Source organism: Trichosurus vulpecula, chromosome 8 (genome assembly GCF_011100635.1).
Source record: "Trichosurus vulpecula isolate mTriVul1 chromosome 8, mTriVul1.pri, whole genome shotgun sequence".
Classification (NCBI taxonomy): domain Eukaryota; kingdom Metazoa; phylum Chordata; class Mammalia; order Diprotodontia; family Phalangeridae; genus Trichosurus; species Trichosurus vulpecula.
The window spans coordinates 123,620,516-123,643,762 of record NC_050580.1 but is presented as its reverse complement, the minus strand read 5'-3'; the positions used below and the strand labels follow the sequence as shown (position 1 = coordinate 123,643,762).

The window sequence follows — 23,247 nt, the reverse complement described above, 5'->3', positions numbered from 1 at the left end:
CAAAATTAGGAACACAGAGATGAAACTATACCTTTGAAAGCTTTGAAATTTTGCAGTAGAAGAGTTCTCATTCTTGTACTTATTTTCTACTTTATTGGAAATGAGACAGTTTAACATTGGTAGGCTTCATGATCAAAGGTACCAAATAATGGTCTGGGTCATTCAGTTGTAACAGATGTTGTTCAGTAGTTTTCAGTCACATCTGACTCTTTGTGACCCCATTTGGGGTTTTCTTGGCAGTTACTGTTGCCATTCCTTCTCCAGCTCATTTTACAGGTGAGGAAACTGAGGCAAACAGTTAAGTGGCTTGCCCAGGATCATACACCTGGCAGGTATTTGAAGTTGCATTTGAACTCAAGTCTTACTGACTCCAAGCCCAGCACTCTATCCACTTCACCACCTAGCTGCAAGTATAGGATGGCCATCTAGTTTGGCAGAGCTTAACAAGCATAGTTAGACCAGCCCTTCCTGGAATTTTTTCCTAATTTGCCAACAGAAGCCTAAAGTGGGTTTTGTTCTAGAACAGATCCCATACTGACCATTGACCTAAGTCTAAGGATTGCCTTAACCACTGACCACTACAAACAATGACGATTATGTCATCTACTGACCACTGCAACTAAGGATTGTCAGCCACTGTTCACTACAATGTTGTATTACATTATATTATGTTATGTTATATTATATTGTATCATATTGTATCATCTCATATCATATCTATTGTATATGATTATATCTGGATTATGTCATTATTTTGGCAGAGATAAGTAATACTGACTGGAGTCTCATGTCAGAAGGAACAGAATTCAAAAATTTAGATAGAAAGGGTGGCCAAGATGATATGGTGATCACTAAAAAAAAAAACCCAGACAGACAACATAGAACAAAAAATAAATAAAACATTAACCTGTATCTATAGGTCTCTTGATTTGGAACACAAAAGTACAGGACTGCAACTTTATCAGTCCTCTCAATTCCCCTTCTCTAGAAGTTCCCAATTTGATGAACTTACCTAAGAGCAACTGGAAAGTTCCTGAAGATGGAGATATGCCAAGGCTGGGTCAGCCAATCCCAACTAGGTCACCACAATTGTTGCATGAGTTTTTTTACTGGTTCAACTACTTGCTGCCAATAAGACATAACAAATCAGAGAAACAGCTTTTATTATACAATTAGAGTATGACACACCCAGTTGAAGGGAATGTGTGTCATTTACAATTCAACTAGGAGTATTTATATATTACATGAAACAAAGAAAAAAAGCTGTTCATTATAGTGCAACTGATTTCACATAAAAAAAGTGTGCTTGTTAAGGAGAATGTGCATAGTTAGCTACAGGAAATAGATAAGGGATGTGTCTTTGTTAGTGTAGCTAGTTTCACTAAATAAAAGGGAACTACCTGTCAGTCTAGATCAAGCCTTCACAACATACAGCCTGAGGACTGCTTGCTGCCCAGCGAAGGATTTCAGGAGGCCCTTGAAAAATGTAGGGTTTCCACTACACACGCTCTTGTTTGTCACACGATCCGAGGCAACCAACCATTGTCAGTCCGTCTCTAGTCTAACCTATCTGCGGCCAGAAGTTTAGCCTATTTTACTTTTGGTCCCTACCTACTGCCAAGTTGTGCAGGGCTGGTCTAGATAAAGAAGGGAAGCATTCTTGAGACTGCAATCCTTTTTTTTTTTTAAAGCAATTAAGCCATTTTGTACCAATTAGGGGAGCAAAGCAAGTCTCTGACAGGAGACTGTTTGGTTGTTACTGCAGTTCATGCAGGGGTTCTACACTGCAAAATGGTGAATACAGAACAAAATGGAATTCCATTCTCCCAAAAATTCACTTCCAACACCATATAAACAAATCTTGTCATTTCTGCAGTCAAAACCTTTCATATCTATTTAATCTATCTATACACACATATAAGTAAACATATACACACATACACTATGTATGTGTGTATATGTATCCCCTTCTTTCCAGTTGTATATGTATATATGTGTGTGTATAGATAGATTGTATGTATGTATGTATGTGTATACGTATGCATGCATGTATCCCCTTCTTTCTAGTTAAATAGCCACCACCCTGATTCAGGCCCTATCTCGTCTCACCTGAACTATTGCAAGGGCCTCCTAATTGCTTTCCCTCCTTCAAATCTTTCCCCTTTCCAATCTATCCTCCATATACCTGGCAAAGTGGTTTTCTTTCTTAAAGCACAGGTCTGACCATGTTACACCCCTTTACTCTATTAATAAACTCCAGTGGCTTCCTATTGACTATAGGATTAAATATCATGGAGTCAAGAAAATTCCATTTCCTGTCTCAGTCTCTTCAGGTAGCCTCACCTTACTTGCTGAGGTCAGAAAGACAGTCAACCCCCTAGGCAGGCTTCTTCCTGCTTTCAGGAGACCCTGTCTGCCTGCAAGTGATAGAGAGATACCATTCCATCGCCTGGCAGTTTCTTCTCCCAGACTCGTCCTGACTGCAGGGGATGCAGAAAGACCCCATTTATCTCTACCATAGCCTCCTAAATCTCTAACAGGACTTCACCCTGAGGCCAACATCCCAACCTAGGGCTGTTAACAACCTACCTGAACTTATTTTTCAATGATTGATAAACTACCACCCAGGATTATGCTGATAAATGTTTACCAAACAGCCCTCTGGGGGGAAAAATGTACTCACAACACATTTTAAAATTTAATCTACATTATTAGCATTTTCTTCATCATTTTCTTTAGCCTAGACCAGAGGCAGGGAATTGCCACCCCAAGGCCACACGTGGTCCTCTAGGTCCTCAAGTGTGGCCCTCTGACTGAATCTAAACTTCACAGAACAAATTACCTTAATAAAAGTATTTGTTCTGTAAAACTTGGATGCAGTCAAAGGGTTTCACCCAAAGACCTAGAAGCCCACATGTGGCCTTGAGGCCACAGGTTCCCCACCCCTAGACAATTCAACAAAACAATATAAGTCTAGGAATCAACAAAATAATAAATCAAGCCCCGATTTATAGTGACTGCTTGCAGAGTTCTGAGGTGTAAATGCTCAAATTGAAAATCTATCAACACTACTCTCCCAGACAAGCTGTCTCTAGCATACCACTGCTCCCATCTGTCATACCTTTTCCATCTTATGGATCCTAAACCCTCCCCCACCATCATTATTCAAACTTTGTTCTCCATCTTCCACTGACCCCTCCCTTATTCCTATACCCTTCAACCCAGACCCCCAATATCCCACTCTAAGCTACCCATCCCTTCTATTGCACTCTCTTTAATACTAACTTCATGGGTAACAAACTTGCCTTCATCTTAAATCTTTTCCTTTCCAACTCCTTCCATCTTCGGCTTTCACGGAAACCTGGCTCCCTCCTAATGACAGCCTTCCTGGCCACCCTTTTCAGTACTAGTTGCACTCTCACTCCCTAACTTGCTAGTAGAAGTGGGGAAGTTGGAACACTCCTTGTTCTCCATTGCCACTCACAGGCTGAACCCCCACCACCATCACCCAGTAAGCTCTCTTCTTTTGAGGTTCTCTCAATCCATTCTACCACCCAATCAAAATTCTGGGAGTTGCTGTCGTCAGCTGACCTCCAGTGCAGTCCCCTTCTCTCCTCACAGAGTTCAGTACCCGGATTACAGGCTTCCTCTCCTCTCCAACTCCAGCCCTCACACTAAGGGACTTCAATATACATATTAATACTACCTCAACACCCTAACCTCCCAGTTCCTCAATTTCCTCATGTCCCATAACCTCCACCCCACTACGGTTACACACAAAGAAGGTCATACCCTTGTTCTTGCCATCACTCATAAATGAGCCACTTGTATGTTCATGAACTCTGATTACAGAGTTCATCTGATTACAATCTATTGTCATTCCACCTCTCTATCTGCCTTGCAACCCCAAAATGTTGTTCTTTGTCCTCTCTGCGACTTCCTATCCCTCAACTCCTCAATTCTTTCCCAGGCCATCACCTCTGCACTGATTACACTTTCCTTCCTTCCCTACCTTGACCCCTTAATGAAGCCTTCACTTCTCCTGCTTCTCCTCCTGTCTGTTCCTTCCCAGCCTCCTTTGTTAGATCATCATACAAGTCATGTTCTATCTTCTTCAGCAGATTGTTCCATCTATCATCCCCATTTTCTCATTTATCTTGAATCTGTCTACTGATTGCGTTCTTAATGCCTACAAATATGTCCATGTCTACCCCATTCTCAAAAAACCCTCTCTTGAGTCATCCATCCCTGCTATCATTCCATATCTCTCTTCTCTTTTGTGGCTAAAGTTCTTGAGAAGTACATCTACAACTGATGCTTCCACTTCCCTTCCTTTTACCCTCTTCTTGACTTTCTATTTTCTGTGACTGGAATTAGTTACAAAAGTCACAGAAATACTATTGACTTCATTCAATTGAAACTTCTCTCCAAAGTCACCAAGGATCTCTTCATTGCCAAATCTAATGGTCTTTTCTTAATTATACGGAGGCACTGACCTCTGTAGCCTTTGACATTTTTTTTATTACCCTCTCCTCTTTTAAACTCTATTCTCTCTAAGTTTCTATGACGCTAGTCACTCTTGGTTCTCCTTCTACCTATCTGACTGCTCCTTCTCAGTCTCCTTTCCTGGATCATCGTGCAGATCATGCTCATTAACCATGGGTGTCCCCCAAGGCTCTGTCCTGGACCCTCTTTTCTTCTCCCTCTATACTATTTCACTTAGTGATCTCATCAGCTGCCATGTATTCAACTATCAGTTTTATGCAGATAACCCTCAGATTTATTGTCCAGCCATAACCTCTTTCCTGACCTCCAGTCCCACGTCTCCAACTACCTATTGGACATCTCAAACTATATGTCTTATAGACATCTTGAACTTTCAAAACTGAACTAATTATCTTCCCATCCCCCAACCCTCCTCTCATCCTAGATTCCTTCTTACTGTGAAGGGTACCACTGCCTTCCCGGGCATGCATGTTTGCCACCTAGGTGCTATCCTTGACTCTTCATTCTCTCTCACTCCCCCATAGTCAATCATTTTCCAAGTCATTTTGTTTCTAACCTTCTTAACATCTCTCATATATGCCTTCTTCTCTCCTCTAGTACAACAACCACCATGGTGCAGGCCTTACTTACCTCATTCCTGGATTACTTCAATAGCCTGCTGGTTGGTCTCTCTAATTCAAGTCTCTTCCCACTCCAGTCCATTCTCCATTCAGCTGTCAAACTGATGGTACAGGTTTGACCACATCACCATACTGTTCAACAAACTGCAGTAGCTCCCTATCACCTCCAGAATCAAATATAAAATCCTCTGTTTAGCATTCAAAACTCCTACCTTTCCAGTCTTCTTACACCTTACTCCCCTCCATGAACTTTGGAATTCAGTGACACTGCCCTCTTTGCACACAGCACTCCAGCTTTCAACTCCATGAATTTTCATTGGCTGTCCCCCATGCTGGGAATTCTCTTCTTCCTCATTTCTGCCTCCTAGCTTTCCTGACTTCCTTCAGGTCTCAATTAAAATCCCTTCTACAATAAGCCTTTCCTAATCCTCCTTAATCTCAGTTTCTTTTCTTTGTGATTATCTCCAATTTATCTTGTACATAACTTGTTGTACATAATTGTTTGCATGTTGTCTCCCCCATTTGAGTGTGAGGTCCTTGAGAATATGAACTCTCTTTTGCCTTTGTATCCCCAGCAGTTAAAAGAAAGCCTGGCATTTGGTGGGTGTTTAAAAAATGTTTACTGACTGCCTGAAATATAAAAATATCTATTTGGGATTTAAAGCCCTTCACAACCTAGTACCAATCTCCCTTTCCAGCCTTGGAAATTACTCCTGCTCCTTGCCCTCTTTGGTTCAGCGGAACTGACCCTTTTGCTGTTCCTCATAGTTATATAAAAACACAACTAAAATAGACAAACCTAAATAAGAAATTAAGGTATAATATCATCCATTAAGCAGAACCATGTAAAGAAAGATTTATAATGAAAACTTTTTGTTGAATTGAAATCAGAGACAATTCACTTTTGCCTGTTTTTTCATTGCATAATAGAAAATATTACAACATGATTTCTCCTGAAAAGCTGTTCTATTCACTGAATATTATGACATATTTGTTGATTGCATTGTGTATCTTTCAACAAAGAAGTATCTAAAAATAAATTCACCAGCTTGGCTAGTTACATTGCTCAAAGTAACAAACCATTAAAGCACACAAAAAAGCAGGTGATCTCATTCACTGTTTGTAAAAACTGTTTGTTGTCCTTGGATAGGGGACCCCATGTAGCTATGTCTTAATGATTGCCTCAACCTTGCTGTCTTAGAAATAGTTACCAGGAAGGCTGTGAACCCTCTCTAAAGGAAGAAGAATGGATTTATAATGAAAACTGTCTGTGGAGTTGAAGTCAGAGACAGTTCACTTTCGCCTATTTTTTTCATTGTGTAATGGAAAATATTACAACAGGACTCCTGCTGAAAAGCTGTTACATTCACTGAATGTTAGGATTTATTATTTGTTGATAATATCATGTAGCTTTCAGTAAAGAAGTATCTAAAGAGACTCTCCACAAGCAGCAGGTCAGAGAGTGGCAACCCTTCTGCCACTACCACTGAGCCCCTCAATAGGGTAGGAAGCTCCTTTATCCCCACCATTAGGTAGATGGTACTACTATCATTATGCCAACATTCTTAAATGAGGAAGATGAAGTAAATTAAGACTCAGAGATGAAATGAGTTTCCCAAGGTCACGCAGCTATCTTATGCCTGCATCAGAAATCAATGAGAAACACAAGAAGGGCAAATCCATTCACTTTGTTCACAATGATAGCACAATCTCAGAAAGGTTGTCTAAGAAAAGATTTACTAAAGAGATGATAAATCAACCAAAGGAACTGATAAATGATCAAAAAATGACATCTGGATGATGCTAAATATGTTGCCTTGTTTTTATTACAAGATACTGAAATGCAGTGTATCTATTCCTTTACAATATTTATGAGGAATAAGAATCTTGACAAGTTCCCCATGGCATTGTTATACTACTTATCTCATTATCTGGAAAAACTTTGATTGGAAAAGCAGCCCAAAAGCTACATGGCAGGCCATATAGAGAAAAAGGAGATGGGATTAATTACAAAAGTCACAGAAATACCTTGCCCAGAAGTACTGGATCCTTGTTTTAGGTTTGGGAATGCCCAACAAGCATCACATAGTCTGTGGAAAAGAAAATGTTTCAGGTACACAAAAAGAATGGGAATTCTTTGAGGCCTTCTTCACCTTTTGTACATATGCAGCTTGGGTAGTATTCTTGATGAAGTTTGGGGTGATAGGAACCCTGAGAATGTCATGGTACAAGGTGGAGTTGCCTGGAACAAATTCATGCACTAAAGCCGTCTCTGAGCCAAGTGGCAAAGTTTATTGTAACACTTAACAAAGTGAGCAAGGGTTCTTAGGGAACCTGCAAGCTACTGAGGATGGTGCTGGGGCTTATGTGGAAAAGGGACAGGGAAAAGAAATGCCAACAATACTAATTAGGTAATCTAAGGATTTCTAAGGAATATGCCAGGGGTCTCTTTGGGAGTAGGTGCCTATGGTCTATGGATGGGAAAATTCAGGGAGTCTGCAGAGATAACTTTGTTGATACCAGACATTGAGGGAGAAAAGCCAGTTTTTGTTTAGTCACCAGAGGCACGGCCCTTGGGCATCTGGCTCTAAAGAGAGAACTTGGGTCAGTAACCCTGTGTCTGTTCTGATAAAGGAATTACAGAGTCAGGCCTGCAACAAGGGAAAATTTTCTCACAGGGTAGGGGCCTACTGGACGACTTCCAAAGACATGGTCTTAATGCTGGGGTCCAAGCACAAGCACCCCATCATTCTGACACGCGTACCTAACAGAGGTTGATGAAGAAATAGGTAGGCTCTTTTGTACTAAGGTGTTCAACAGTACAAGGAGGCAGGAGGATGAAGAATCCAGCGAGGAAAAGAGAAGAATGACTTTTGTGCAATTCAGGAGAAAGATGGCTAAGCATCCAGCAACAAAACAACTATTCATAAGCACTCTCCAGCCTTATCTACTCTTCTGCCCTCCCCTAAAGAACATGCTCAGCATCTTTTTGAGAAGAGCTGCGGCTGTTTAAGTGTCCCCTTCAATAATCCAACCAAAAACAACTGATCAGCCATAACTCAATCACCATGTCTGTAGTTGGCATCTTGGGGGAATGCTGAGGCCTGTTCAACACCTATACCCTCCTCCACAACTAACAAGAACTTAACCTGATGCCTACAAAGAGAAATGCTTTCCTATTAACTAAAAATAATGCCAAGGTTCAAGAGATATTGGAGTTAGGTATGAAAGTACTAGTTCCTCCAGGAGTAATGATTAAGTAACCTCTGCTGTTCCTTTCTATAATTCATTTCCCATAGAAGTAAACTATTTTTATTTGCTAACCTCAAGCATGTAACTCTGGTGTTGTCTCTTTATTTTTGCGATATTCAGATTTTAAAAAATTTTTTAAACTTTAGTATCTAAGAACTATAATGCATAAGACAGTGCTTTTAAGAATGTGCCAGAAAAAGAAAACAAATTTCTGACTAGAAGAACTAGGAAAAAGTTTGGAGGGCAACTGCGATGGGTTTATATAATGTTTCAAGAACTTTATAAGCTATTTGTTGACTTATAATTATTTTGTGATTGTTTAGAGGAACACATTTAGAAGTTTGATAAATAAATGTAAAGACAAGGGTAGTTTTGTTATGGTTTCACAGTGAGTAATTTCTTTTGAATGATCTGTTTTGTTTCTTTTGAACAAAATAGTTGAATTATTAAGTAAGCTAAAATAGACTAATTTTTAATATTAAAATTACTTCTCTAGGTTATACCTTTGGTTGAAGTAGTTGTTTGGGGGAGGAAATAAATGTTATCTAACTTAAAGCCTTGAAATATATTTCATCCAATCATTAAATATCTATTGTATCAAAACAAACCACCTAAAAATAAATTCACTCTGCTTGGCTTTTTACTCCAGGGAACAACACACTCACTCCATCCCATCCTCTCAACCCCTAGGATAGTTGATCACCTGAAATCTCACGACCACAAAGAATGACTCAAGTTTTGATGGTCTACACTTTTTCAACTCACTATCAGTTACCACCCTTCTCTGATACAAAGGCTGGAGGACATAGCACTAAACTCCCCAAAATTTCCTTTATAGAGGGCTCACAACCTTCCTGACAACTCTATTTTCCATCAGCAGCTCTATTTGACTTCTAGTCCATGGAAAATATGTCCCCATGCTAGACACCCTTGGTGCCTCCCCATATACACTTTTCTTCCAGCTTTAGATTATAAACCCCTTGAAGGCAGGAGCTGTCTCTTTTTCTTATTTGTATCCTCAGTGCTAAGCATAGTACCTGACACATAGTAGGCATTTAATAAATTATTGAATTGAAAAATTAGAACAAGGGTATTTCTTTAACAATTGTAAAAAGTATTTGGTCAACTCCTTTTCTTTCCTGCCCTTGAACAGGGAATGTTTATTCATACCAATAACAAATACTCCCAGTTGCATCCCAAATAGTCCTGAAAAACATTCCCTTTTCTCTCTGCTTGATTCCCTTCCTCTCTCCCTCTTCCTCTCCCTTCTGTGAAATGTGTTACTTAGATATTCTAAACCGCCACAGAAAGCTGGTGATTGGTTGTATACACTAAGTCTGAACATTTACTAAAAAGAAATCTGTACCCTAAGAAGCTGAAAGTGCTACCAGCAAGCAAATTTCCTTTGCATGTGAATAAAGCTTTTTCTTTTCAATTTGGCAACTCAAGTTATTTGATGCCAGTGAATGCAGCTGGTGGGTGAGATTCTCCCTGGTCTCTCCAGAAATCCAGGCTGATAAATTCCTCAACAAAATCAACTGAATATTTTAATTTCTAACAGAGAATTATTATCTTCAAGTACTCCCCATCCCCCAGTACACGCACAGGGATTTTTTAAAAAATGACGTATATTCAACATGTTGTCTCCTGAATTAGAATGTGAGCTCCTTTCTAGAAGGGATTTTTTTCATTCATTCTACTTCTATCCACAGTGCCTAGCTTGTAATAAGTATATAATAGGCTTTTGTCGGTTTATTGCTCTTACTAATTAATGTTATGTGTTTTATAAAATATTAAAATATTAACAACATTTTAGTGAGAGCAAAAAGTTTTTGTCACTAATAAATCTACCTTTCTGGCCTCATACATTTGTTATTTTCTTGAACTCTATGGTCCAACCAAACTGGTTTTTTTTTCCATTAAATATTGTTTAATTCATCTTTATCTCATCCTTTTAAAGTTCCTATTTTGTGTTTTATAATGTCCGTAATATCAGGGCAGTAAGACATTAATAGATTCATCAATAAATATATTTAGACAGATTTAGAATTAAAATGTAATTTTAGAATTCAAGCTCTTTGAAGGCAGGGACTAATTTTGATTTTTTTATATCACCTATGCTTAGCATCACACGTAGTAAATGTTGTTGTTCAATCATTTCAGTTGTATCCAACTTTTCATGACCCCATTTGGGATTTCCTGGCAAAGATACTAGAATGGTTTGCCATTCCTTCTCCAGTTCATTTTACAGATGAGGAAACTAAGGCAAACAGAGTTAAGTGACTTGCCCAGGGTCACAAAGCTACTAAGTGTCTGAAGACAGAATTGAACTCAAGAAGAATCTTCCTGACTTTAGCTCTGGCACTCTATCCAATTCACCACCTAGCTACCTTGAATGTCACTAAGAAAAGCCAAAAGAGTTTTCAAAAATTCAAATCTATACTCTCACTACACTCATTTAAGAGTACACCTGAATCATAGTAAATGCTACTTAATAAATGCTGGTTGATGGATTAAAGGTACATACCCCAAAACTTTGCTGATAGGAGCTCACTTTCAAAAAAAGTTTGGAGACCACTGCCCAGCACCAAAAAAATTTCAGCTCCAGTCCAAAAGAAAATGACCAGCGCAATCAAGGAAGCTTAGGGACAGAAAGCTAGCCTTGAAGTCAGCAAGACACAGATTAAGTCTAGTCTCCATAACCAATTGAGGCAGCTAGGTGGTGCAGTAGATAGAGCACTGGGCTTGGAGTCAAGACTTAGTAGCTGTGTGACTCTGGGCAAGTCATTCAATCCCTGTTTACCAAAATTTCTCATCTGTAAAGTGGGGACATATTGGAGAAGGAAATGGCAAACCATTCTGGTATCTGTGCCAAGGCAACCTCTTGGACAAAAGTCCATGGAGTCACATAGTCAGACACAACTGAACAACAACCATAACCAACAGCTTGGGTGACCAAGTGATTTTCCAAGTCTGACCATGTCCTCTCTTCTCACAACTAGAAACACTCCTATTACCAACTAGGATCAAATATAAAGTTCCTGGCTCTTTAAAACTCTTTAAAACCTGGCCTCCTTCCTACCTTTTCAATTTTTTTTTACAAGATCTAGATGGCCTACTTGCCATTTCTCCCATCTCACGTAGCTTTGCTTTTGGTCAACATGCAGGTTGTCCCCCACGCCCGCAATTCTCTCCCTCTTCCTCTCCATCTCTCAATTTCCTTGGCTTTCTTCAAGATTCAGCTCAAATCCCACCTTTGAACCCTTGCCAAGGTTCCTCAAGCTACGAGGGGCCCTCTTCTCTGAGATTACCTCCCATTTATTATATTCTGTACATAGCCATCTCCAGTCATCCTGGTGAATATCAAACCCAGATGGCCCTGGAGGAGAAAGTGAGGCTGGTGACCTTGCAGAGCCCTCCCTCACTCAAATCAAAGTCAACTGCAAGTCATGTCATCATTTCCGATGTCATAGTCCTCTTCCAGAAGGAAGGACAAACACAGCAATTCTGTATATATTGTCTATTATATACCTAGTTTCATGTGTTGTCCCCCATTAAAATGTAACCTCCTTGTGGGCAGGGGCTGTTCATGCCTTTTTTTTTTAACGCTGGCACTTTGCTGACTGCTATTTCTGATGCCTTGTTTTTGCATTAACAAGCATTTATTAAGCACTTACTATATGCCGGCCACTATGACAGTACTTGTGCCCAAAGAGCTTGGTATGCGATCTAACATGAATTTAAATAGGTTTATCCAGAACGGAAGGTAATGACATCAGTCATTTTCTATACATCCCTCTCTGCAGTCATCCCGCCATAATAACAAAGCTCAGCAAAACCAACCGATCCCACAACCTGTCTTGACATTGTGTGAAATATGCTCTACTCAGTCCCCACCCCTCCGATGGTATGAGGAAATAGTGTTTTCATCTCTTCTCCTGACCAAGACTGTTCACGTTACAGAGTCCTGAACGCTTCATTGTTTTTTCCTTTATATTACACAGTAACATATTTTTGGTTACAGTTTACCCCCAACCCTGTTCTTCCTATTGAAGTAACACCATCACTCCCTCCTCGCCCACAAAAAATACGCACGCGCACACACAACACAACACTCACGCACGTATGCACGCATTCACACGTCCTCATAACTCCCCCCTCTCCCTCCCACAAGTCTTTAAATTTTAAACTCAGAACTCAGGCCAGTGAGCACACAGCTTCTTCCGGAATGACCCCGCCCTATGTAAATGTCACGGTACAGGCCCAATCAGAGCTGAAGTTCTCTTCCAAGATCTTCCGGTTAGCGTCAAGTCGGGGCGTTGCTCATTTGATCTACGTAAGGAAGAAGCCAATAGAAACAGAGTCTAGTTGGGGGCCGAGCGGGAGCTAAGAGCTTCCTCAGCCAATGGGAGCATCTCGTAGGGAGCGCGGGAGGCATTTGACTAAGGGAAGAAGAGAATGGCGGTGGCGGTGTGGTAAGAAAGGCCCGATCCTAGGTTTTAGTCAGAGAAAGGAAAGAGAAAACCCTTGTAGGACAACCAGAGCCACCGAGGAGGCTTAAGAGGAGTGCTGTAGGTGGGGAAAGCGAAGTCCACGGACTTGGGCACTCTGACTGGAGGAGTACAAACTCGACTGTCCCGGAGTTGGAAAACTGGAAAAGGGGCTCGCGGCCCCTGGAGGGGCCTGGAGGAGGCGGAGCGGGCGGCGCTGACCTCGGAGGGGCGGCCCCGAGGTGGGGTTGCGCGGCGCTGACCTCGGAGGGGCAGTCCCGGGGACGCGTGGTACTGACCTCCGAGGGGTGCGCGGACACCTCTCAGGCACCATGACCTGCTGTCACAACGTGCTGCTGCTGCTGGACACCGCCGGTGCCGCCAGGAAGAACCATGTCCAGCTGGTCGCCCTGCGGGTCCTGAACTACCTGAGCTGCCGTTTCGGCCTGAGCAGAGTCCGCTGGGGTTTCCAGTTCTTCGACTCTCAGGGGGCCCGTAGCCGGCCGTCGCGGGTTTCGGATTTCCGTGAGCTGGGGCCCAACAGCTGGGAGGACTTCGAGGAAGAACTGGAGGCCAGGTTCGGGGATCGGGCCCAGCGGCCTCACTTGCCGGGCCCAGCGACTAGGGCCACCCACATCCAGAACGTCCTGACGGAAACCCTGCTGGATTACCAGTGGGACCTGCCCGAAATCTCGTCGCCTACGAAGCCCTTCCTAAGAAGCAGCAAGCGACGATTACTGGGGTCCCCCGATGAGCCTGGAGGGGCTGATGCCGACCTCAGGGGCTTGATGAATGCCGTCTTCCTCTTTTCCCCGTGCCCTCATTCCCAAAGGGAACTTCTGCAGTTTGTGGCCAGGAGCGATGCCCATTCCCAGCACCTGCTGCCCACCACCCAAGTGGTCATGGAAAAGCTATTGCCCAAGAGAGTCCAGGAAATTCTGATGGGCAGAAAGATTTCTCTTTATTGGGTGGACATTACTGAAACGTCTAAGGTGAGATTGTTACACAGAAGGAAATGCTTGTGGGTGCGGACAAAATGGAGCTTTTGTTAAGTGCCTTAAAGTGATGGACCATAAGCTTTAAGAACTGATAATAGCTAGGTCGGCCATTTCATTTTATATATTTAAGCAAATAGACCCAAAGAGGTAAAGTGACTTTGCCAGCATTACAAAGTTAGTGCCACAACCTTTTGGATCCCAAGTCCTCTGATTCCAAATATAATGTTCTTTTTTCTAAGCAAGCTGCCTCTTATTCGTTAAGTAGAAATAAATTATTCATTCGGGTCGTTTATAAAGCAGAAATACTCCTTGTAGTGTTTCACCACAGTATCAGTAGAGGTTCTTTTTTTTCCCCACGTTCACAGTATGTGTAGAGTGTTTGATTTTTCTTCTTTGAACTCTGCTTTACACTAAAGAGTTGTGTGACCTTGGGCAAGTAACTTAACTTTCTTTGGACTCGGTTTCTTCTGTGAAATGACTCTTATTTGATATCTCCTACTTCATATTTCTGGTGGCACTTTGACTTTCCTTTGCCTGTATCACATATCTTCAATCAAGGACAGCTTTCTGTCACAAAACTTTTCTCAAATTTGTTAGCATGGAGGTACTCCTTCCACCAGTACAACTTAATCTATAATTGTCCTAAGTAGATACCTGATGTACTTTACAGGTTAAGTAACTTGCTTGTGGTCACCCAACTAAAACTTAGCAGGATCTAAAGTCAGGTCTTTCTACTTCCTGGTTTCTACCTCTCTACCTACTAAATTATGCTGCCTCTGCCTTATGTATAGTAAGTACTTAATCAAAGTTGAATTGACTTCAGAATTGGTAAGATCACCAATTATATCATTGTTCCCTTCCCATAGATGCCAAAGAAATGTTTGCTGATGAACTCAAATCTTGACATCTGATGAACTCTCTACTCTCTGCCTCTTCCCAATGCACATGCCATCTCTCCTCGAGCCATTCTCCTTAGGACACACTCCACCATCTCAAATTTTCATAGCTCTTTTGTTTAGATCTCTTTGTATTTATTAGATTTTGCTTCTTATAGTTATTGTGTATGCATCATAGATTCCCTTTAATTATTAGGGCAACTAACTTATTGCTCTTGAACTTGTAGAACATTGCATTTGGAGCCAGAGGACCTGACTTTAAATCCTATTTCTGCCACTTACTACCTATGTGATGCCAAACAGATTACTTAACTCTTCGATTTTGTAATCTGTAAAATGAGGTGATTGGAATAAATGTCTTGTAGCTTTCCTTCTGGCTCTAAAGCTTATGATCCTTTCAGATTGAGAATACATGATGTGTAGGAATGCCCTTCACCTAGCAGAAGCTAGTGATAAGTCTTAAGCAACATAGTATGGTGACTCAGGAGCTAGCCTCAGAAACAGGAAGACTTGGGTTCAGATTCAGCCTCTGACTTATTTCTGTCAGAAGGCAAATTATTTGAGAGACCCTGGGCAAATCATTTAACCACTTAGTGCTTTGGCTAACTCTCTAAGATTATAAATTGCAGGGAAGGTCTAACTTACATTGGTAGAGGGAATTTCTTCATCTGTGAGTTCTCCTCTATCACTGAAATCACAGGTCCCTCAGTTCCTATACCTAACTCAGTGAAGGTAAGTGACTTGTACCTTGCACATAATAAGATTTAATAAATGCCCAATGAATTGTTGAACTCTCCCTCAAACAAACTCTAAGGTATGGCCAATATATTGGTTCTGCCTCCCTATGCTTTGTTACAAGGGATCATTCTTATGGACATGGATATTTGGGAAGTGACGATTAAAAAAAAGTAAAGCATCAATAAAATATTTTTAAAAAACTTCCAGGTGTTTCTAAATCCCTTCATTCTAGAATTTTATTGTGTTTCATGCTGCTTGGAAATAGGTGAACCAGATGGGGCCCTTGACCTATTACAAGTCCTAGCCATCACTGAATTTGAGTCAAAAAACAGAACAAATTGGGCATCCTATAAGCCTTGTATCACTTTTATTTTTCTTATTGGGCAAGTATTCTTTATAAGAAATAGGAAAAGACCTTTTATTGGTCTGTGTAAACTTATGTCACTTAAAAAAAAACCACCTAGTTTTCCTTATCTACAGTATTTAAGCAGCTGTTAACAGTATAGATCACGTTATCCCTAACTTGAAGAGCAATAAAAATTTCCTAACCTCCTTATGACCAGAAACGGATTTAAGTTTCAGGCTAAGTCAGTTGACTGCACAGAATTTTCATTGGTGTATGTGGGCTTTGTAGCAACTCTATTCTGTGTCACAAAAGCTGCATAAAATACTTTATTCCCTATATTCAGGCAATAAACAAGCATCTGATGCTGTGTGTGAGGCGCTGCTAAATGAAGAGCTGGGTATATACAAAGGCAAATTTGAAACTACTGCTCTCAAAGAGTTTACAGTCTTAAGTGTATATATACAGCACATATACAAATCAAATGCAAGGTAATCTTCGAGAGGAATTGAAAGGTGGACATTCTCTTAGTGGTATGGATGCTCCATACTACATTCTCAGACTAGACCAAAGTGGGGAAATGTCTAGCTGTAATTGCTGACTAAATATGCTAATTAAATAATTTGATTTTTTTAATGCTGGTATGGATTTGGTTTTTCTGTAGTTTCCTTTAGCATTACTGGTTGATGACCTGAGACTGATTTTATTTCAGCTGCAGGACTCCCCAGACCACCACGGGTACTGGACAATGTTTGAACTGTTTCACCGTGTAGGAGGAACTGTTTTGCCTTCTGAAATTTTAGCCCAGTGCTTTAATCAAGATGGTGAAAAGTTGTCCGACTGTGAAAGGGTGAATGCCGACCAGGGACCTCCTCAACTCCAGTTCTCCCCATGGATTTCAAGCTTGCCATTTGACTCTACTTTAAACTGCTTGCTGTGCCCATCACCCAGATACCAGGCATCATTCCCACAGATAGAAGGCACATTATTCCTGCCTATTGAAGGTAGGAAAATAAGGGAGCTAAGTAAAAAACTAAATGTGAGTACTAGCTTTCTCTGTTCTGTGTGACCGTGAGCAAACCAGTTCAGCTTCTTTATTAGTTAAGTCTTATAAGCTCCTTTAGGTCAGGGGCTGTTTTTTGAAGTACACAGTGAAATATTTTGATGTCATGGCTATTCAAGTATTTATGAAATGAGTCAAGATGTAAACATGCCAAAGAAGCCATAGAATAATGGTGAATTTCAACATAGAAGTTGCTAGCCCTTATGCTTTTTGAGTTTGGGTTTAAAAGTCTCCTTGTCTATGATTAATAAATATGTTTGAATTCTTTTCCCATGAATTTCTAAACCAGCATTTTGAAGACATCATCTAGATACTAATCCATGACTATTGTTTGTAGTTCCCTTAGCTACTTCTTTGCCTTCCTCTGCAGAACCAATGGCATTATTGCTGATGCTCCATAGCTGTAGTATAAATTTAGAATCAAATAATTGCTTTTGAATCACAACTGACAAAGTCATTTATTTTTTCCATTTTTCTTATGAATATGTTTCTTAAATTGAAATTTAATGTTATTCTTTATAAAACAGGTAATGAGCCTCAGCAGACTTGGACAGTCACTCTTGAGCCTTTAGCTATGCCTCAAAGGAACTTTCAGAGACCAGTCAGTATTTTCCTAAATGGCACTGTATCCCGCTGGACTCATCCAATGAGCAGCAGCGTTGGCACAGAAAGTTGGATGCTACAGAGCTTGGAAAATGAGAAATCAGAGCAAGGGAGGTTATTTCAGCAACTTGTTAGAAGGCTGTCAGCTGAAGAATTACATTTGGTAAATATTGTTTATATAAAATTACTTATATAAATATTACATATATAGTTTTGTTTAAGAGAGAAGCTACAACTCTTTCTATGTTGACATAGTGAAGTATATTCCCCAAATTATTGGAAAACATAAGGTATAGCCATGATAATTGTGAATGTTGGTGCGTGCGTGTGCGTGTGTGTGCGTGTGTGTGTTTGTGCACGTTGTGTGGGTGTGGGTGTGTATGGATATATAGATACAGATATGGAAATATGGAACCAGGAAAGAAAACGTGCCCATTTGACACCATTCTAGATTCCAGATGGACTAGTATGAGATAAAGTTCATGGAGGAGTAATACAAAAACCAGAAAATGCACTTGCTGCCTTGGAGTTTTGTAATCCAGGTTTTCAGTTATTTTGTCAGTTACCTGCTTTCTTCTACTGACCCTGTTGTGAAATGATATTTTGCTGTTTGACACCATTCTCTAACCATAAATGTAAAAAGAAACTTTCAACTTCTAATTTGTCACTAACCTACATTCTGGTCTGGACATCACAATGATAGATTTAAGATCTTTTGGATTTCCTTTTCCACGTGTAGGTTGCTGATGTAGTTCCTGGTGAAGGATGGCCACCTTGTACTGGAATTCTATCTCCTTTTTCCATCACTGCTACAATTCTCACTGTTTTTCGAAATGAACACAATGAATTCCAGGAAAATCTCCACAAACATATGACAGAGAATCCTCAGGATACAACCTACCTTCTCCCAGATGTTATAAGTACTGTATTGAACCAAATTCATAATTCACATGAAAATTCTAATACTTCTGGTAAGCACATAATCTAGGGTTAAACTTGAAATCTAGTATCCTTAAGTAAGCTTTTTTTATTTTCTCTGTCCATAAAAACAAAAAATCACAGCAGAACTGAATTGTATCTGCCCATCCTTATGGCAGGTCTTATGGGATCATTGACTTTAGAGCTGGAAAGGACCTTAGTGATAATTTTGGAGATCACCAAACAGATAGAGTTCCAGAACTTTTGTTGTGCCATGGACCCCTTCTCAGAATACTATTTCTCAATGCATTAGAATTATAAAGGAAACCAATTTTCCTGAAATATAAACAAAAGCAAGTTCATGGACCTCAGATTAAAAACCTTAAAAACTTCCAGGATCTCATATTCCTTCATTTTACATTTGAATTAAGTAACATTGCCAAGATGGCATAAGTAATAAGTAGCAGAGCCAGCAATCAAGCAAACATAAATCGCTTGGCTCCAGATCCAAGGGCTTTCTACGCTACTTCATGCTACCTTAGCATTGTTGCCATTAGAGTGAAAACTTTACTGTTTATAGCAGTTGAGTATGTTTGAGCATATTCAGTGGTGATTTAGGAGCAATTTTTTTTTGTTTACTCTAATTTAAACTGACCCCATGAAAAAATGAAGTCAAATTTGTTCACCTAAACCTTGCTGAATTTTCGAGTGTTGTAGATCACAAGTGTAAATACATTTTACATAATTTTTAAATAAGCAAATGAAATCATGTGTTTTACAAATGAATGCAACCATTCAGCTGCTTGTTGGATAAAGGGGAAGCAGAATATTTTATTTGATCTCCATGCTGTACTTTGACTTTGTCTCAGAATATATTTGAAGACACTGACTTTAGTCAGTCTCGCAGATAATCCAAGGTCATTAGCTATGTTATAGAGTGTCAATTTAAATTATTTTTTCTATTTGTGGAAGAACATTTCTGGTTGAAATGTATTGTAACTGGTAAGCTTTTTGTTCTTTATGCAATATAAGATTTCCTCAGCCTATTAAGCTCTATCTCTTCTCAGTTTTTAATATATTTCTCAAAACCAGAAGGTCACGAGAAAGAGATTCTGGCAGTTGTATTTTTGGAGGAGAGAGCCATATTTAAAAAATTTCCCTACCAGATCTGATCTAATAGAATTCCATTTCAGAATACAATTTTAAAAATCTCTAATTTTTAGCAATGAAATAGTAATGAGTTAACAAAAGTTTGATTCTTCTAATTTGCTTTTCATCATGTACTCAATACTATTAGACATTTTATTACGCTTAAACCATTTTCTAGAGAGTAGTTCAGTACCTTGAAATTTCATTTGTGTGAGTACTCCTTCTGTCAATGGAGGTGCTAATTTCCTCTGTGAAGTAGAAGTTTTTAAGAGTTTTAATGAGAAATATTCATCACACTGTGACCAGTCTAGCAGTGAGTGTCCCAAAATGTAGCTAGGCTGGTCCTTGGATAACAGACATGATCTCTCACCAGGCTTTCCAGCTTGATTAAAACCTGTTCAAGCTCACACTATACACATGTAGCTTTCAAGAATTCAGGGTCCTTCTACATCACAAGGCATGAAAGTAGTACTTTAATGGAGGATTCTATGGAATATAATTTAAAAATAAGAAATATAGGCACTTGAATATAACTTTTATTACTATCTATCTAACATCTATCAAAACTTCTTAAACTTTTTTCATGTCATGGACCCCTTTGACGGTCTGATCAAGCTTATGGATCCTTTCTCAGAATAATATTTTTAAATACATAAAATAGGTAACTTTTTTCCCATCTAAGTTCACAGACCTCCTGAAATCTATCCACAGACTTCTTGTGGTTCTTTGGACCCAGATTAAGAACCCCAATCCAGAGATACATTTCATAATTTCTAGGAGTCAAACAACAAAAAAAATTTTTTTAATAATTCTTGACTTGGCTGCTGGGGAGAGAAATTAAAGAGGGGAGGGGAGGTCAGATTTTCTAAATTTTTCAATTTGTTTGTAATGTGTTATTTTCTCCTGTCTATGATGCTTTTTTTGTTCCAAGTAGATATTCCTGTTCCTGAGTGGGCCCAGCAGGAACTTGGCCGGACTCATCCTTGGAGATCTTCAGTTGTTGAAAAGTGGTTTCCTTTCTCTAATCACAGTGGTGCAAGTTCAAATTTAATGGAATCATTTTGGTAAAACATCTTGTTTCTCTGTCTATTGCTTGCTTATTGATGTTAACACTCGATTATCTGCATATGGATTATCTAATTAGCTAATACGATTCTCCAATGTGTAATTTCTAAAGTCCAGCTGACACATGCTAAGGGAATACAAACATATTTTAATATCAACCTGAGCAAAAATAGTTAGGAATTTGCTTCCAAAAATGTTGTAATATAACCTAAAGGCAATTAGGAATTACTTTAAATCTATTCTTTGGATTATCTGAAATAATTGTGTCCACTATAATCAGTTTAATTATATATTCAGTACTCGATATGTATTGGAAATTGTATTCTACAGAGTGTCGGTTTTTCTTTTTGATGTCCTTCATGTTGAGTCATATTGGTGAAGTGAATTACTTAACTTCACCATTGAAGAGAATTTTATCCTCCTACATGGCTTAATTCATTTGTTTATGGTGAAATTTATCCAGTGAAATAAGTATTTGTCAAGATGGCGGGATTCATGTGCTTTGTGGAATTTGGTCTAGCAAAACCTTAATCTATTGGATTTTTCTGGCATGTAATCTGTAGGTAAACTAGAAATATATACCATAAAATGAGTGTTAATTCTACTCACATATTTACCGATCAAAGTTACATGCCTGTAAAGGATAGGGTGTAGGAGGGGTTTAGTCTATGATAGCTACATACATTTATTGTTCTCATAGTCACCCACCCCAGCCTGAAATTACATCAAGTAATGGAAGCTGGTAAAAAGCAACGAGCAAAGGATGGGGCGAATTTTGAAAGTTATGCTATTATCAGAATTCCATAGACACTGAACTTTCACTGATTGGTTATGGTTCTACTTGAGTTTTCTTCCCGGTCTTAAGACAATTGAATGATCAAGAGGCAAAAAATTAGAAGTGAATTAGCCACTCTTTCTGACCCTTTATCAATAATCCAAAACTAACTTTCCATATAATCCAATGGAATTATTTAGAACTAATTTCATTCACGTTAGGTAATGAGACACTCTTAAAATCACTTGCTATATGTGGCCAACTAGTTTAAACATAACAGCATAAAAGCTTCAAAGTAATATACTGTCCTTTCACAATAAGATATTAGCAGTAATATTGGGCTTTGATAGGCTTTTGGAAGAATATTTGCTTCTTTTAAAAACATTAATAGACATCTGGAGTTTTGACCTTTGAAAGGCAGTTTGCACATTGAGCAAACCCAGAAGACTTAGGGATTAGTCTTGGCCAGGAGTGGTGAACCTGCAGGCTCAAGGCCACATATGGCCCTCTAGGTTCTCAAGTGCACCCGTCTGATTGAATCCAAACTTCACAGCACAGATTCCCTTAATAAAATGATTTGTTCTATAGAACTTGGATTCAGTCAAAAGGCCACACCCAAGGACCTAGAAGGCCACATGTGACCTCGAAGCTGCAGGTTCCCCACCCCCTGGTTTTGGCTCTGTCGCTTAGCTAGCTGTATTACTGTGGGCAAATCTTTTTCTTCATTTGTAAAAGGAGACTAATAATATTCATCTCGCAGGATTGTTGTGAATAAAATACTTTGTGAATAATAAAGCTTTACAATAAATGAGTTATTTGACTATGTGTGTGAACCATAGTTTGACTTTTATTTAACAGGTTACTACAGGCTACCTCATCTAATAAAGAAGAATCTTCTAAGACAGAAGGAGAGCTGACACATTTTCTCTCTGAGTTCTACCAGAGAAAATCTTGTGAAGAGTTTACTGCAGTTGGTCAGGAAGATAACAAAAAGAAACGTATGTATAGAACAAAATTACTTTCTCTTCCTTAAAAACTGTTTTTAGTCTGAACTTAACAAATTTTTTAAAATGAGTATTTCCATATGCAAATTAGAACACAAAAAATGAATAATAATATATGAAACTGAATCTATTCCATACTACCTGGTTTTTTTTTAAACGCATATGAATTCAGCCCATTACTTTCAAAATTTTCTTGTTTATCTCTACTTCCTTCTATATTCTTCTCTACATTGTTTAAAATATTTCACTTGCTCTCTTTTTTCTTTTCACCTTTATTTTTAGGCATTATCGTCACAGGGGAAGTTATTCTTGCTTGTAAGCCTTTGGGAATAATTGTATTCAAAAATCTCTGTTTATAGTAGAAGCTACTAGGTCTTGTGTGATCTGGGCTATGGCTTCTTGGTACTTCAACTCTAACTACTTATAAAAAATTTTTTTCTTTGATATGGTAGCTCTGAATTTAGGGTATGATATTCCTGTGACTTTTTTCCTTTTGATATTTTTCTCAAGAAGCGATTGATGGATTCTTTCTAGCTTCACTTTGACCTCTGGTTCTAATGGATAAAAGTAGTTTTGATTTGTGATTTCTTGAAATAGTGTCCAGTCTTTTTTTTTTAATCATGATTTTCAGGTGGTCCTATAATTCTTAAATTCCTTCTTCCTGACCTGTTTTCCAGATCAGCTGTTTTTGACAGCAGTTGCCTCACATTTTCTTCTGTTGTTTCAGTCTTTTGATTTTGTTCTAACATTTTTTGCTGTCTAGTTCAATCATTAATTTTTGGTTGGTCTGTTCTACTTTGGAGGCAGCATGTTACTTTGGTAAGCTA

General features: G+C 39.2%; 1 protein-coding gene and 1 pseudogene across 1 annotated transcript in view; both read left to right on the top strand.

Annotated features, from left to right (window-relative positions):
• The first annotated feature begins 6,732 nt into the window (after positions 1-6,732).
• LOC118829617 lies at positions 6,733-8,263 on the top strand (annotated as a pseudogene).
• Positions 8,264-13,200: 4,937 nt separating this feature from the next.
• Positions 13,201-23,247, top strand: part of TICRR (TOPBP1 interacting checkpoint and replication regulator) — a 39,927-nt gene continuing 29,880 nt past the window's right edge. Inside the window, exons 1-6 of the mRNA XM_036735884.1 lie at positions 13,201-13,860; positions 16,556-16,847; positions 17,434-17,672; positions 18,249-18,480; positions 20,508-20,640; positions 22,275-22,414. Of these exons, the coding sequence (XP_036591779.1) occupies positions 13,201-13,860; positions 16,556-16,847; positions 17,434-17,672; positions 18,249-18,480; positions 20,508-20,640; positions 22,275-22,414 (1,696 nt within the window). The remainder of the gene's footprint in view (positions 13,861-16,555; positions 16,848-17,433; positions 17,673-18,248; positions 18,481-20,507; positions 20,641-22,274; positions 22,415-23,247) is intronic.